The sequence below is a fragment of the Carcharhinus amblyrhynchos genome, unplaced genomic scaffold (assembly GCF_965287045.1).
Source record: "Carcharhinus amblyrhynchos unplaced genomic scaffold, sCarAmb.v2.hapA scaffold_56, whole genome shotgun sequence".
In the NCBI taxonomy this organism is placed as follows: Eukaryota; Metazoa; Chordata; class Chondrichthyes; order Carcharhiniformes; family Carcharhinidae; genus Carcharhinus; species Carcharhinus amblyrhynchos.
In genome coordinates, this window is record NW_027649797.1 from 872,539 (window position 1) to 890,147 (window position 17,609).

General features: G+C 40.5%; 1 protein-coding gene across 2 annotated transcripts in view; it reads right to left on the reverse strand.

The window, feature by feature from the left end:
• The window catches only part of prkcz (protein kinase C, zeta), a 480,227-nt gene that overhangs the window by 163,467 nt on the left and 299,151 nt on the right, over window positions 1–17,609 (reverse strand). For both annotated transcript variants that reach the window (XM_080182477.1, XM_080182476.1), the window contains exons 10-11: window positions 5,432–5,529; window positions 3,440–3,526 (exon numbers count right to left, since the gene is read on the reverse strand). In XM_080182477.1, coding sequence (XP_080038603.1) covers window positions 3,440–3,526; window positions 5,432–5,529 — 185 coding nt within the window. The remainder of the gene's footprint in view (window positions 1–3,439; window positions 3,527–5,431; window positions 5,530–17,609) is intronic.

The following is a 17,609-nucleotide window of genomic DNA, read 5'->3' on the forward strand; positions in this document are numbered from 1 at the left end:
CCTGACTGATAAAGGCAAGCCTGCCATATACCTTCTTAATCACCTTGGCCATCTATGTTGCCACTTTTAGGGGACTACGGACCTGCACGCCAAGATCCCTCTGCATATTAATATCCCTAAGGGCATTATAGTATAATTCATATCCAAATTTGATCCGCCAAAATGCATCACCTCACATTTGTCCTGATTAAACTCCATCTGCCATTTCTGTGCCCAAGTATTGAAACTATCTATATCCTATTGTATTCTTTGACAATCCTCGGCACTATCAGCAACTACACCAGTCTTCACATCATCCACAGCAAACTTACTAATCAGATCACCCACATTTTCCTCCAGATCATAACAGAGGTCCCAGCACTGATCGCTATGAAAGACCACTAGCTACAGATCTTCATTCTGCAAAATATCCTTCCATACTACTGTCTTCTATAACCAAACCAGTTCTGTATCTATCTATCTAGCCAGCCCACCTCAAATCCCATGTGATTTTACTTTTTGTGCCAGTCTGCCAATGTGGAACCTTGTCAAACACCTTACTGAAGTCCATATAAACTATATCCACAGCCCTTCCCTCAATTTTCTTCGTCAACTCTTCAAAAAACTCAGTCAAGTTGGAGACACGTGAACTTCCCCATACAAAACCATGCTACCTGTCATTAACTAGTCCATTTTCCTCCAAATGCACACATATATCCTGTCCCTCAGTATCTTCTCCAAAAGCTTCCCCACCACTGATGTCAGGCTATATTTTGCTGGATTATCCCTGATGCCTTTCTTGAACAAGGCGTAATGGGAAAAAAAACCATAAAGATGGATACCTGGCATAAAAATAGCTGCCCGGCACATGAAGGGTTAAAAGAAAATAAGCAGATAATGACTTTCAATGCAGACAACTACTTAAAACATACAGGACAGTTATTTGAATTAAACATAAAGGGAACAAATAGTGCAGGAAGCCAGGCACCTTAAAAGACAAAGATAGTCCTGGGACAACGGGGTCTGATAGGGAGATTAGCCACAAGTAGGAACAGGAATACATAAATGCAGGAAAACCAATTACTGTATGAATAGACCGAAACTAAGTCATTGATAAAGAGGAAATGTATCCATTCATGGAACAATGCGCTATTGGAATGCTCATGTCTGTATCTGTCCATAACAATGTGTTAAACGATGTTCACCTACTTGATTACAATGATGTGTTAATGGTGTCCGGTCCATCTATTGTATAAAAGGTATAAAGATGGACCGCTCCTACTGTACCGTTGAGAGAAGGTAGCTGCCCAGCACTGCGGAGTGCCAGTGCCTTTTCTCCATGAAGCTTTGTTAAATAAAACTGTATTGTTGCACCCCGAGTCTGACTCTGAAGTGGTAATTTCCCACAACAATGGGAACAACATTGGCTATTCTCCAGTCCTTTGGAACCTCACCTGTGGTCAAACAGGATGTGAAGATATCCATCAAGGCCCCAGCTATTTCTTCCCTCACCTCCCATAGTAACCTGGAATAGATCACATTGGGCCCTGGGGACTTGTCTATCTTAACGCAATTTAGTATACTCAACACTTCCTCCTCTGATACATTGACATTTTCAATGAGTGTTCACATAACTATCCTTAACCTCAAAATCCATCATGTCCACCTCCTTGGTGAATAGTGATGCAAAGTATTCATCAAGGATCTCACCCATTTCTTGTGGCTCCATGCATTATTTCCCTCCACTGTCATTGAGTGGGCCTACTCTTTCTCTTGCTACCCACTTGCTCCTAATATATGCATAAAAAGCCTTGGTATTCTCCTTGACCCTGTTTGCTAAAGCTATTTCATGGCTCCTTATAGCTCTCCTAATTCCTCATTTAAGTTCCTTCCTACTTTCACTGTACTCCTCGAGAGCTTTGTTAGTTTTTAGATGCCTGGATCTCCCGTATGCTTCCTTTTCCCTTTTGACTAAGCTTACAATTTTCCTTGTTATCCATGATTCCTGAATCCTGCCATTTCTATCTTTCATTTATGTGAGGACATGTCTGTCCTGCACTTCAATCAATTGGCCTTTAAAAGCCTCCCATGTGCCACATGTTGTATTTGCCCTCAAATAGCCACTCCCAATCTACATTCTTCAGTCCCTGTCTAATTTGGATGTAATGGGCTCTTGCCCAATTAAGCACCCTCATCCAAGGACCATTCTTGTCCTTATCCGTGACCCCAAAATCTTACGGAATTATGATCACTAAGATCAAAATGCTCCCCCACTGAAACACTGATCACCTGGTCTGGCTCAATACTAAGTCTAGTATGGCCCTGTCGTTGGTTGGATTGTCATGTATCAGAAGGTTTTGATTACCCAGTATGCTAGATGGCTCTCGATGAATTGAATTTAACTAATTTTCGACTGCATCACTGAGTGGAACAATAAAGTGACAACAAGATGGTACTGTCTTGGCATTTGCAACAACTCAAACTGCCCTCCTGGACACATCTAACAAATTGTTCTCCCCATATGAGCCCCTGGCTGTAAGGGATTCCCATTCATATGGGAGAACTTAAAGTCACCCATCACAATCACTTTTTTCATACCTTTTCAGTATCTGACTACACAACTGTCCTCTGTATCCTGTGGGTTGTTGAGAGGTCTACAGTACACTCCCAACATTGTGATTTCACTCTTTTTAATCCTGAGTTTCATCCATAATGCCTCACTATAAGATCCCTCCAATGTCTCTTCCCTCAACAGAGCTGTGATCAGCTCTCTAATCAGCAGTGCAACTCCCCCCACCACTTTCTTTTCCCCTTCTATCCCATCTAAAACAATAATATCCCAGAATGTTAAGCTACCAGTCCTGCCCCTCCTTTAATCATGTCTCCGTAATTGCAATTACGTAATTGCCATGTCTTCATAATTGCAATGTCCAAAGGTGCTTCACACCAAACAAAATTTGACACTATGCCAGATAGAAGATAATAGAGCAGATGAATGATGCGTCTCCAAGAAGGAAACAGAGACGTGGAGAGGTCAAAGGCTTCAGCAGTTGACTACAGGATTGCTAATAGAGGACTGTTGCAGTTATTCAAATTGGGGATCAGCAAGAGGCCAGAATTGGAGGACTGCAGATACCTTGAAGGAGATTAGAGAGGAAGGAAGAGAGTGAAGCCATGGAGAGATTTCAAAGCAAGGATAAGAATTTTAAAATGAACACTTGTTTAACCAGCAGCCAGTATAGGGCAGCAAGCACAAAGTGATAGATGAACAAAACTTGTTAGGTTTATGACTATACCTGGCTGGCATAACAGTATCTTTTACAGAGATACCGCTCCAATCAGTAATTCACATTGGCAGCAGTCCACTGTCAGATTCATTTGTCATTCCAGTCATTCAATTCAGTACATCAGTTTCATACATTTGTCCCATCCATGATTTTTCTATTATTTGGCCACATACCTAGCATGTTCTTCGGGCAGTTTCCTCTGCCGTTGCATATGAAACATGAGGTCACCACCGTTGACATATTCTATAACCAGAAACAGCCTGAAACATGCCAAAGAAAACAAGGTTAAAACAGCTGTTGTTTACAAAAAGTGAAATATGCGTAAGTGTTTTTTTCCTTTCTGAAGTTTCAATATCATAGGACATCATATCAAGCATTGTTTTGGCTTTTGCAAATGTTAAACAACTGCAAGTATATTTAAGGTTACTTGTGGTCAGGTAAGCTTTCAATTTGTACTGTCCAGCTCAGAAAATCCAGTGACCAATAGCAATGCCACCTCTAATGCCCATTTGTCTATTTATAAGTTGGTTCATTTTCTTTGAAGAAATACAATAGGCATTCATAAAGAATGACATTCAAAATCACAAAGGTTACGGCGCAGAAAAATGCCATTGAGCCCATTGTGTCTGCGGCAGTTTACCAAGCACAAAAGTCCATAATTACAGAACATAAGAAATAGGAGCAGGAGTTGGCCATCTAGCCATTCGAGTCTGTCCCACCATTCAATAAAATCATGGCTGATATGCAGTGGATCAGTTCCACTATCCCGCTTTCTCCCCATGACCCTAATTCCCTTGTCTATCAGAAATCTATCTACCCATGACTTAAATATATTCAACGAGGTAGCCTCCACTACTTCAATGGGCAGAGAATTCCAGAGATTCACCACCCTTTGAGTCAAGAAGTTCCTCCTCAACTCCGCTCTAAATTGCACCCCCCTTATTTAGAGGCTGTGCCCTCTAGTTCTGTTTTCCTTTCTAAGCGAAAAGAATCTCTCTACCTCAGCTTTATGACATCATGAACACAATACCAATGATGACACCAAAGGAAATTTAAGCATGATGGGCTTACTGTTTGGCATTTTTTCAAATACAACCACTTCCTCAGTCTTGTCGTAAATATCAGAGCTGGGATGTCAGAAAAATGGCAGAGAAGACAGATGTCACTTATTTTTGCAAATTCTTTCCCTTTCTCTTAACTGAATCCATTTGCTGCCTTCTGCAATCCACTAGCAAACAGGGTGGGCAGTTTGAGTTGTTGCAAATGCCAAGACAGTACCATCTTGTTGTCACTTTATTGTTCCATTCAGTAATGCAGTCGAAAATTAGTTAAATTCAATTCATCGAGAGCCAGCTAGCATACTGGATAATCAGAAGGCTTGAAATCAAAACCTTCTGAATGGGAATTCATGGCCAAAAATTGCTCAAGATACTTGTGTTTGATTTTATAGATGTAAGGAATGCTCAACCCTTCCAACTAAAGTCAGTTAGGAGCCTGTCCACAAAAAAGCTCGCTGTCCCACCTGGGAAGGAGGTCCAGCTTTAGAGAGCTGCTAGCCAATCCGATTGGCTGGCAGTTCTGAAGTCCCAACAGCACAAGGGTTGAGCAGTACCCACTGCAGGGACTACAGTCAGTTCCGAAGAGGAGGTGGTTGGGGAAGCTGAATTGAAGGCTAGGATATCAGCAGGAGCTGACTGGCAGGCCCATGCGAGAGGGGGTAAGGAGGTGTGAGAATGCCTCCAACAAACATAGATGACCTCCTCCAAAGGACATCCTTGCCTCCACCCCTAGCCCAACACAAGTTTGCCCAGTAAAAGTTGCTAGTCTATCCACTAGGCCTGAGCTGCCACCACCACCACAGGTGCAGAGACAGGATGAGGCACTTAAGTGGCCAACCAGGGTCTCAATTTGCCCTGGAACGAGCGGGCTTCCAAAAACTCCACCATCCCCCTTATAAAATAGAAGACAGGCAGGAAGGCAATAAACAGGCTACAAATTGCATTTTATGCCTTCAAACATATCAGCAGAAAACAGTAATATTCAGCCCACGTCTTATGTACGATTCTTACTTAATGTTTCAATCTCCCCAGATTCATTGTTACAAACAAAAAGGACCACTAAAAGAAAATAAAAAAAATTCAGTGTTTGCAAGGACTATTTCGTACCTGCTCTCTGTTTGGAAACATGAGTGAAGGCCAACCAGAAATGGATTACTAGACGCCTGCTCAAACACATGTTTTTCTGTCTGGACCCAATCAATATCCTGTGAAGGAAGAGAGAATTGCGTAACACGTAGTTCAAATGACAAACCACAAGATACGAATATAAACAAATCTTAATTAGACTGGAAGTGCATTTTTTAAACTCCTCCTTGCCTATTAACCCCCTTCATTAAATTCCATGTTAATTCTGGCTGAAAGGAGCAGCAGAATACACCTCATTCATTAACCTCCTCAATTCTTCAAACTAAATATAAAACATGGCCATAAAAACTTAAAAAAGGCTTTCCCCAGAGATTTTTCACACACAGAGACTATACAGAATATGCAACATTTGGACCCATCAGTCCATGCTGACATTTATGCTCCACTTCTGCCGCCTTCTATTCTTCCTCACCTAATCTGATTAACAGAGCCCTCTATTCTCTTCTCCCTCCTATGTTCATCGGCTCTTCTCTGAAATGCATCTCTCCTATTTGCCAGAACTATACCCACTGGTAGTGAGTTCTTTGTTCTCTCAACTCTCTGCATAAAGCCATCTCTTCTGAATTGTTGGGACCCCGCAGGATCTTGTATGTTTCAATACGATCACCTCTTATTTTTCTAAATTCCAATAGATATAGGCCCAATCTGTCCACCCATTCCTCCTAAGATAACCCCCTCATCCCAGGAATCAGTCAAGTGAAAATTTCTACCTGCTTTCTTAAATACAAGTTTAGCATTAGCTATCAATCACTCCTCTTGTGCTATATATTTTTCTAATGTATTAAATCTTTTCTGCAGATTCTTTGAACTGTTTGAACAGAGTACGTTATTGCCTTTGAATTTGGTTAGTTTATTTACTGTTTCTCCTCTTTTCATTATAAAAGTCTAATCTTTCTGCATCAAGTTCACCTGATCTACCTCCTTGGTAAATACCACAGTAAAGTAATTTCTCAGAATTTCTGCCATTTCATCATCACGATTTGTGACTTTTATCCTGCAAATCCCTTATCAGCCCTATTCCAATGCAGATCTTATGTGCCTATAGAGTGTGTAACTTTTCTGCTCTTCATGTACTTTACGTATGCCTCTTTCCGGACCCTCAACTTTTCTTTTGAGTGATCCATCAGCCCAAATTCCACTTACAGATGCATTGGAAAGTGCACAAAGTCATATTCTAAAGGATGGTGGTTTTTAAAATTTGATTTATTATTGTCACACACATTAGTATACAGTGAAAAGTGTTGTTTCTTGCACGCTATACAGATAGAGCAGACCATTCATAGTGAAGGAAACGAGGAAGTGCAGAATGTAGCATTACAGTCATAGCTAGGGTGTAGAGAAAGATTAGTGTGAGGTAGATCCATTCAAGTCTGATGGCAGCAGGGAAGAAGCTGTTCTTGAGTTGGTTGGTTTGTGACCTCAGACTTTTATTTCTTTTCCTGTCAGGTGGTGGTGGAAGAAGGTACATCCGGGGTGTGTGGGGTCCTTAATTATGCTGGCTGTTTGTCCGAGGCAGCAGGAAGTGTAGACAGAGTCAATGGATGGGAGGCTAGTTTGCATGATGGACATTCACGACCCTTTGTAGTTTCTTGCTCTCTTGGACAGAACAGGAGTCATACCAAGCTGTGATACAACCAGAGAGAATGCATCCTATGGTGCAACTGTAAAATTGAGTGAGAATCATAGCTTACATGCCAAATTTGCTTAGTTTTCTGAGAAAGTAGAAGCATTGGTGGGCTTTCTTAACTAAAGTGTCAGCATGGGGGGAGGGGGTCAAGGACAGGTTGCTGGTGATCTGGACATCTAAAAACTTGAAGATCTTGACCATTTCCATTTTGTCCCCATTGACGTAGACAGGGGCATGTTCTCCACTATGCCCCCTGACGTAGATGACTATCTCCTTTGTTTTGTTGACACTGAAGGAGAGATTATTGTCATTGCACTAGTTCACCAGATTCTCTATCACATTTCTGTACTCTGTCTTATCATTGTTTGATATCTGACCTACTATGGTGGTGGCATCAGCAAACTTGAAAATTGAGTTGAAGGGGAATTTGGTTACAGTCATGGATGTATAAGGAGTATAGTAGGGGTGAATACAAAGCCTTGTGGGACACTGGTGTTGAGGATGATCGTGGAGGTGTTGTTGTCTATCCTTACTGATTGCAGTCTGTGGGTTAGGAAGTTCAGGATCCCACCTAAAGGTTTTTCCCACCAATCCTACTTTCATCCATTTGAAGTCAACGCACAACTTGCAAAATGATTTGTTTGTGTACTAAAACCACATTTGTTCTCTACTGCAGGTAAGATAAATAAAGGTATGTTTGGTTTTTAAAATTACATTTCTAAATCCATCTTTAATTGAGAATCATGCAATGTTATTACTGCATCACAGCTCTATGAACACTTCATTCTTAACTCAATCTCCTGTGCGTTCCTCCTCCTCTTAGCCTTACCGTTGTATCTATCAAGGCCCCACGCTCAGCAACATCCTTCCAAAACCCCTCTGCATCAGAATTGTCTCACAAAAACTTTCAGTCTCTTCATCTCCCTCCTTCTACGAAACATTCCTCAAAACACTTTGACCAAGTTCTGATCACCTCCTCCAATATTTTTATTTTACTCCGCAACAAATTTTCATAATAGCTCTGAAGACTTTGCGATGTGTTTCTACATGCAAGACACTTCACAAATGCAGATCGTGACTTTTTTTAATTCATTCATGGGATGCGAGTGTCACTGGCTAAGCCTGCACTTATTGCCCATTTGTAAATTCCCTTGAGAAAGTGGTGGTGTCCTTCCTTCATGAAGTGCTGCAGTACATTTGTTGCAGAAACACCCACGGTGCTGTTAAGAAGGGGGTTCCAGGATTTTGACCCAGCGACAGTGAAGAATTGTAGTTCAAAGTCAGAATGGTGTGTGGCTCAGAGGGGAAACTGCATGTTGCAGTGCTGCTATACATCTGCTACCCTTGTCCTGCTAGGTGATGGAGGCCACAGGTTTGGAGATGCAGTCAAAGGACCTTGGTGAGTTAGTACAGTGCATCTTGTAGATGATACACATTACTGCCACTGTGTTTCAGTGCTGGAGAGAGCAAAGGTGGTGGATTGGGTGCCAGTTAAGTGGGCTGTTCTGTCCTGGATGGTGCCAAGCTTTTGAGTGCTGTTGGAGCTGCACGTGGCCAGGCAAGTGGAGAGTATTCCATCACAATCCAGCCTTGTAGGTGGTGGACGTGATGTGTCACTCCCCCAGAATTCCTTGTCTCTGACCTGCTCTTGAAGCCATGGTATTTATACAGTAAATCCAGTTCAGCTTCTGGTCAGTGATAACCCCAAAGATGTTGTTAATCTCCTGACAGACATGGTTAACCAAAAGAACGTTGAATGAAACTTACCCACTTCCTAATAACCTAAGGCACTTTTACAGTTTGGGTCACACAAGAATAACGTCAACGCATCAGCTCCTCAAATTTTGTGTCATATTGAAAATTCTTCCCCACATTACTTTCTCCTTTAAATTTGCTGTCATCACCCTTCTCCTCAAAAACAAATATTTGATCGTTTCTTCCACACAAATACTGCCCCATATTCAGCCTTCGTTTCTTCTCCAAAGTCCCTGAACATATTGTGATTGAAATCCACACCCATCTTTCCCAGAGTTCCATATCTGACTTCCTCGAGTTGGGTTTTGCCCCGTCATTGTACTAATATAAGTCCTACCAAATTTCAAATAATGTCCTATGTAACTATAACGATGGTAAACAATCTTGCCTCATACTTCCTGACCTGACTTGATCCTTTGACACAGTAGTTCACACTCTTCCCCCAATCCCTCTCCAATATGACCTTGTTGGGTTGAACTGCACTCAATTACTTCCATCTTTATCTATCTAATCATAAAAAGAGTCTCACTTACAATGGTTTTTCATCTTACTCCTGTACTGTTAACAAGGAATCCCCTCCTATTTTTTATTTACATGCTTCACTGATCATATCATTGAAATGCACAGTGTTAGTTTTCCAATATACGCTGATGATACCCAGCTCTCAAATCTTCCACATTTGCTACATTATCAGGATGTTTGGCCAACATACAGTCTCTGATGAGCAGAAATTTTCTCTAAAGACGTATTTACAGACCATCATCTTCAGTACCAGTTCCAAGCTCTGCTCCCTAGCTACTTATTCCATCCCTATTCCTGGAAATGAAGACTAGACTAGAATGTTCACAACCATGGTGACTTTGATACAAAAACTTCAAGATATATATCAATTTTGTCATTAAGACTTCCCATTTTCACCTCTGTAACACTGCCGGACTTTACATCTGCCTCAGCTCAGCTCATCTGCTGAGAGTCTCAGTAGCATGCAAAGTGGGGATTATACCATTGGGGTGGCCTGCATCTGAAACATCCTAGGACCAATGTTCTTGCAAATCGCATAACTAGGGAAGTAGAGTGCATTTAAACTAATGGGGTGTGTGGGGGGTTGGTTGGAGGAGGAGATGGTTCAGGAAAGGGAATATATAGGCTTACAAAGCAAAAGGATTATCATGGCAGCATTGCAAAGCAGCTATTTAAGTAATGCTACTCTGAGTGTCACAGTGCACACAAACATTTAAAAAGCAAATAGGATCAAAAGGGGAAAATTGGTAGAAAGCCAAAATAAATGAGTCTTTATTTAAATGCAGGTCATATTCAGGATAAAATAAATGAATTAACAGCATCATTTCAGCTGTTAGAGATGCGAGGCAGGATTTTCTGACCTCACTCGGACGAGGCTGATTAAATCCTGCCCGAGGCCAACGGAGAATTCTATTCTGCAGTTGTGTCTTTGGCTACATATGGCACGTTTACGAACAAGCCTCCACTTGCCTGATGAAGAAGCAGTGTTCCAAAAGCTTGTGATTCCAAATAAATCTATTAGACATCAACCTGCATTGTGAGGCTTCTTACAATGCCATCTGTAAGATGCACTGGAGGAACTTCCAAACCCATAACCACTACCATTGAGAAGGATATAGATAGAAGATATCTGGGAACACCACCTCCTGGAGTTTCCTTCCAAGTCACCCACTGTCCTGACTTGAAAATACATCACTGCTCCTTCACTATCTAAATCCAGAACAATTTTTTGGACTCTTGACAAATTTCAAAGTCTCTTGTGTTGAGTAAATATATCAACCAAATGATCTTTATTTGCTGCTCGCATGTGTTTCTATTGCTTTGTTTTGCTCACACTTGACTTTTCCCAATTTTTTTTTTGATGGTCCAGTTCTCCTATCAGTCCAGGAGTGGAACTTCAATCTTCTCAATCTCATTTATTTTGCTTTCAGAACTGCCATGAATGTGCCTGGATTGGTTGGTGAATAACTTGTATGATACTGAAGCGTACAGACAGAGGTCTCGAACTTCACTCATGTATTTGAATTATCTGGGCTGTGGTGGAGATACTGCAATTGGTCTCTAGGTTAGGGCACTTGTTTCTTCATTGATGACCAGTTCACCTTCCTGAAAATGATGCATGTGTAAACATCTGGCGTGGAGGTGACTGGGCTCAGCTATATTCATCACTGAGTAATTTGTCTTGATGTATAGGCTTTCGAATGTGAGAAATGGTTACTTGTATAAGTTATCACGAGACTGTACCTGTGAAGCTACTTTAGCATGAGTCAGCACTTACAGATGGATAGGGAGAAATGGGAAGAAAATTTGGGGTGGTAAGGAACTTAAATTAAACCATTCCTTAACTCGTCGAGATTGTATTTTGTTATAAAGGCACTGGAAAGATATCAGGCAAGAACATGAGAATTCAGTACTAGTCTTGATCTGCAGAAGAAAATGTTTTGTTGATAGCAGATAAACAGCTATGATGTGACACCACCAAGGAATACAAAATGTTGAACGAATATTTATGAAATATTTTGGGTCTTTAAATATTGCTCAAAGGGAGTGTTTTGTGGTAGTTTCAACTCCATTTATGTCACAGAAAGCCATGGACAAACGTCTTTATTTGCTGTGCACCAGAGAGATTGTTTTTCATTCCAATAGAACAGGCATGCTCTCAAAACTGAGAGCAAAGACAACCCCTCTTAAGGAGTCATGGCGAAATTAAAGTTTAATTAGAGTAAAACAAAAGTCAGTCTTTTAAAAAAATCTAAAGCTCCACCATGGGACGTGTCATTGGTATCAAACGGATAGAAATAAGTTCATGCCATTTATTTGAAATGGTTGCAAAATGTGCAATCAAGCCTCATTTATAAAAATAAACATTATTTCTGTTAAACTGATATCTCAGCAGAATTTGTTAAGTCCTGGTTGACTCAAAATTCTAATTTACAGATTTTAATATTAATAATTTGTAATGCAAGATACAGGGCTAAACTCTATGTTCATAATTTCATTTACGGTGCCAGTATTCTTGCCTGTCTTTAGTTCAAAGTCAATTGGTTTGGTGGCGCGGTGTCACGGTGGTTAGCACTGTTGCCTCAGTGCCAGGGACCCGGGTTCAATTCCTGGCTTGGGTCACCATCTGTGCACAGTTTGCACATTCTCCCCGTGTCTGTCTGGGTTTCCTCCGCATGCTCTGGTTTCCTTCCACCATCCAAAGATGTACGTGTTGGGTGAATTGGCCACCCTCAGTCACCCCTTAGTGTCAGGTGGACAAGCTAGGGTAGGTGCATGGGGTCATGGGGATGAAAGCTGGATGGGATTGTAGATGGTGCAGACTCAATCCTACAGAGCCTTCTGCACTGTAGGATTCTATAAGATTCTATGAAATATTCAGTCATCATTGAAACAATGGCAATTGTGGGGTTGGCCATCACAGTATTAAAAATCATGTTTACTTGAAATTTTAATCGTTTCCTCTTTTGTGGATGTTGCAATTACATTTTGGAAACATGCATTAATATTTTACTAATATGTTCAATCAACCCTTGTAATGTCAAGAACCATTCTTGAAGTATAATGTGGGCATAATAAAAAGTTTTATAATATTTCAATTTGAGAAAGAACTTCCATTTTTATTGAAACTTTATACCCCTAAGATGTTCCACCTCAAATATTGAAGTTTTGTCTATAAATTTATGGAATTTACTACTCTTGGAGATATAAAACAAGTCCTATTTTAGATTTGAATTGAATGGGTCCATAATTGGAGGGCTACAGCTTCAAGAATAGTTTGTAAAATTGGTGTTCAGTTATGAAGGCTGACAAAGATACAGGGGTATATGTTGAAAGGGTTGCTGTCACTGTGTCATTGCACATTAGTTCGTCACTGTTGATGATGATTCCAGCACACACTACAAATTCTAGTCTGGTACATGATACCATTACATCTGGCTATTTGGAAAATTCTTTTCTACTGAGCTGATTGATGGTACTCCATTGGTCAAAGGTTTTGCACAATTTGTGGCATTAATTGGACTGAGGACTGAAAAGAATGACAAACTACATTGAAAGTTATTAGACCCATTGTTGTAACTAGCCCAGTACAGGAGACAATTTCACATTGTTCATCTACTTGCATTATTATTAACTCTCATATCTATATTTATCACTGAACCGGTCACTTAGGCTTCTCGTGCTGTAATCATATTTTACAGCCAGAGGGATGCTGCTGCAATTCCTCAGTGGGGCTAGTAGGAGTGCTCCCACAATTCCTCAGGTGGGTGAGGTCATTCAGTATAATTACAGCATGACAAACTTGCGTAGGCAGTTTCCAGTATAAATATGAAAATAGAAACTTTTTGATAAAGAAAGATGGCAGGAAGTACATCTATAACTTTACATAATGCATATAAAAATATTGTGGTAGGCTTTGAGTTTTTGCACAAAATGAAAATAATGCACTTCAAGTTGCTGTAAAGTTGATGTGCTGTGACAGATGGACATCACAAATTATGGCTGTCTCTGATCCCAAAAGCAAAACTGGGCTGACTTCATGACCTTCAGTTATCATACTTCTGATGTATAAGTAGCTACACATAAAGCTAAGAATTGATCAATGTAAATCCACAATTATATTCATGGTACAGGACAGATGATTTGCTAATTCACTCCTTATCAGCTGTGATCAAGAAAATTGTTATTTTTTTCCTCCAAACCTACCCTCTTGTGCCTCCCTCTTTGAAATTGTTTTGGAGAGGCTTAAAATTATACTTCTATTCCATTCGTCCCTTCTACTCTGAACTGAGCAATATTGGTGCTTCACTAGAAATTGCTGCATGAAAGAGTCTTGATTATATCCTTTGCCTTTATGATATAATGAATGACAGCTAGCTACTTTTCTGAAAGAGAAAAGACAAAGACAAATATGATAACTCTTCTGCCTCAGCCCCACCCTTTCCAATGACAGCTAAGTTTAGGGGTTCAGAGCAGGCCACCTACTTTTTTTCAGATATGGTACAAAAAAGGTAGAGTGCAAAATATAAAATGATCAAAAATATCAACTATTTAGTCAGCCAGAAAGATCACTTACGTTTAAGCCTTCATATAGACTACAGGTGTAGCTTAGTTGCATTAATAAATGACATCACAGTTCAAGTACTGCATGTTTATAATGGTGCTCATGGCAAGTGATATCACTCATCAAGGGGACGACTGGAATAACATCTTCAGGTTTGCTGCATGTAAACTATCGCGTAACATAAAACACCCACCTACACAAACATGCAGAACGTACAACACCATTTTGTTAGTACAAGACAATACAGAGAGCTTCTGATCAGCAGATGATGATAAACATCATGACATACTAAAGGAAGATGACAGCAAACATTGAGGATCTTGACAGAGTATAAATAATAAACTGTACTTTCAAATGGCCATATTCATGTTTTGGCAATCTCACTTTGAATTTTAGCTCATGTCCATCAGTCATATTTGAACATTAATAATTTAAAGATGTAGAGTGCATAATATCTTGATTACAGCGCTTTTCCAATTACACCAGTAAATTGCTCACAATATTGTGTGCTACAATAAATTAGATTGAATTATATTCTTATTCAGAAAGCATAACTGATACCAGAAGATGTCAATGATCTCTGTAGGTTTCACTACTTCTATTATAACAAATAAACAAAGCAACATTGACTAAACATTACCTTGTAGATAACTAATGTTCTAAACTACGGAAAAGATAACCTATATTAATGTCTTAGCACAACTGATAATCCCAGGCCACAAATATATTTGCAACATTGTCTCCACAGGGTTATACTCTTCATAGAAAACAGTCCATAATCATACACAATGGGTTCAAGTCTCCCCATTTTATCAAGTTGTATTATCCAGTGACTACTGAAGGTCCCCTTCTTCAGAATTCCTGAAATGACTTTCAACAGCAAGACCTACTCTGGTGATTTCTTCCCCCAGTCTCACCAGAACAAATCTTTCAGGGTCTTTAGATAACTATGGATGTAATTCTTCAATCATAAATAATCACCAAGAAAGGATACTAAACAAATTATTAGAAGTAAAAGCTGACAAGACCCCAGGGTCCTGCCATGCTTCATCCTAGAGTCTTTAAAGAAGTGGTTGCTCAGCTAATAGATGCATTGATTTTAATTTTCCAAAATTCCCTCTTTAGAAAGGTCCCATCAGATTAGAAAATGCAAAATATGACTCCTCTATGCAAGAGAGAAGGAAGACAGAAAGCAGGAAATGAAAGACCAGTTAGCTTAATATGCCACATGGAAATTACTGACATCTACATTCATGAGGGTCTTGGGGGCACTTAGAAAATTTCAATGCAATAAGGCAACGTCAACATGGTTTTGTGAAAGGTAAATTATGAGGAAGTTACAAGTGACGTGGAGAAGGGGGAACCTGTGAATGTGCCATATTTAGATATCTGAAAGATATTTGACAAGGTGCTATGCCAAAGATTACTATTCAAACGAAAAGCACATGGTGTAGGGGTAACACATCAGAACAGATAGAGGATTGGTAAACTAACAGGAAACAGGAGTCATAAATTTTCAAGTTAGTAACTTGTGATGTGGAGTTCCATAGCCATCAGGGTTGGGATCTCAACTATTTACAAATTTACATTATGTCTTGGATGAAGGGATTGAATATATGGTTGCTAAGTTTGCAGATGGTACAAAGATGGGTGGGAGATTACTTTGTGAAGAGGATATAAGAAGTTTGCAAAGATAGCTTAAGTAAACGGACAAAGATTTGGCAGATGAAATATAATGTGGGAAAACATCTTGTCCACTTTGGCAGCAAGCATATAACAGCAGCATATTATTTAAATGGAGACACTGCAGAACTCAAAGGGACCAGAGTGTCATAAAGTTTTACTGCACAGCAAGAGGCTTTTCAGTCGATTGTGTCTGCATTGGCCATCAGGCACTTTTCTTCTAATCTCAATTTCCAGCACTTGATCCGTTGCCATGTATGCTATTACATTTTTTCAAGCACTCATCGAAATGTTTCTGAAATGTTGCAAGGTTTCCTGCCTCTATTATCCTTCCAAGCAGCGAGTTCCAGATTCCCATCGTCCTCTGGGTAGAAAAGTTGTTCCTCAAATCCCCTCACTTTAAATCTATGTCCCCTGGTTATTGACGCCACTCCGAAGGAAAAAGGTCTTACTACCTACCCATAATATGTCATGTGGAAATTGCTGGAGTCTATTAAGGTGGTCCTTGCAGGGCAATTAGAAATTTTAAATGTAATAAGGTATTGTACACCTCAATGAAGTCCCCCTCAGCTTTCTTTGCTCTAAGAAAAACAATCTAGCCTAACCAGCCTCTCTTCATAGCTGAAATGCTCCAGCCCAGGCAACATCCAAGAAGTTGTCATCTCTGTCTTAAATGCAAGACCCCTTATGTTTAAACCAAGTCTCCTTCTCTCCCACAAGCAGAAACACTTTCAGCATCCACCCTGTCTTACATTAGGATCTTGTGTTTCAATAAGATCACCTCTCATTCTTCTAAATTCCAACAGATACAGGCCTAATCAACTTTTCCTCATAAAATAATCCATCCCTGTGTCCTTGTGGGTTTCCGCCAGGTGCATCAGTTTCCTTCCACACTCCAACGATGTGTGGGTTAGGTTGTTTAGCTATGCTAAACTCTCCCTTAGTAACAGGTGGATTAGCTAGGGTAAAATGTATGAAGTTCTGGGAATTGGGCCCGAGTAGGATTGCATAGATTTAATGGGCTGAATGGCCACCTTCTGCACCACAGGACTCTATGCGATCATAAAACTCTTCATTACTCCCTTTTACCTTAAATTAAAGAAATGCAAAGATGGCTGAAAACATATCAATCTTGTGAGACCTCGCATTTGTAAAAGACCTGTTAAAGCATTTGCGATCAAGTTAGTATACTTAACCAATTCCATCAGTTCATCCATCCTTTCCAACTCACCCCTCCACGCAATTTCTATTCCAAGCTACTCCATTCTTCCAATGCCATCCCACTCAGTCCATCTTTCTTTTACGCCCTCTCATGCCCCCTCTGATGCTATCTCTTCACATCCCTCCCATGCAACTCCCATCTCATTTATCCCACGCCACCCCTCACAAACCACAGCATGCCACTCTGGCGATTCCATGTCATTCAAAGAACAAAAACAGCCCGGGAAACAGGCGCTTCGGCCCAACAAGCCCGCGCTGCCATTTTAACACTACCAGTCCCCCCGCTCCACCCATGACCCTTATCTATTGTTTTATGGCCATCCACATTGAGGGAAACTAATTTAAGGACAATTTATTACTGCCAATCAGCCTAATAGCACATCTTTGGGGCGTGAGGAAACCGGAGCACCTGGAGAAAACTCACGCAAGCACGGGGAGAATGCGCAAACTCCCAAAGACACTGGCCCAAATCCATGTGTCTGCACAGCAAACAGTGATAGTCACTGCGCTGTCGTTTTGCCCAGCGTCTGGTCCAGTTTAAGCACACACTAACGACATGAAGCACTAGGCCAATCTCGAACAATCAAGAGCAGCCCAAGTACGACCCATCGCGTGTATGCCCCTCGTTGGACAACAAGGCGGACCAACTTAAAACCTGTGAATGAAAAGAGAAAAAACATTATCATACCATATCCATTTACCTTACCAGGGATGCCCCAATGCTAATGAACCTTCTTTAAAACAATCTCCTGTATCCACCCATCTCC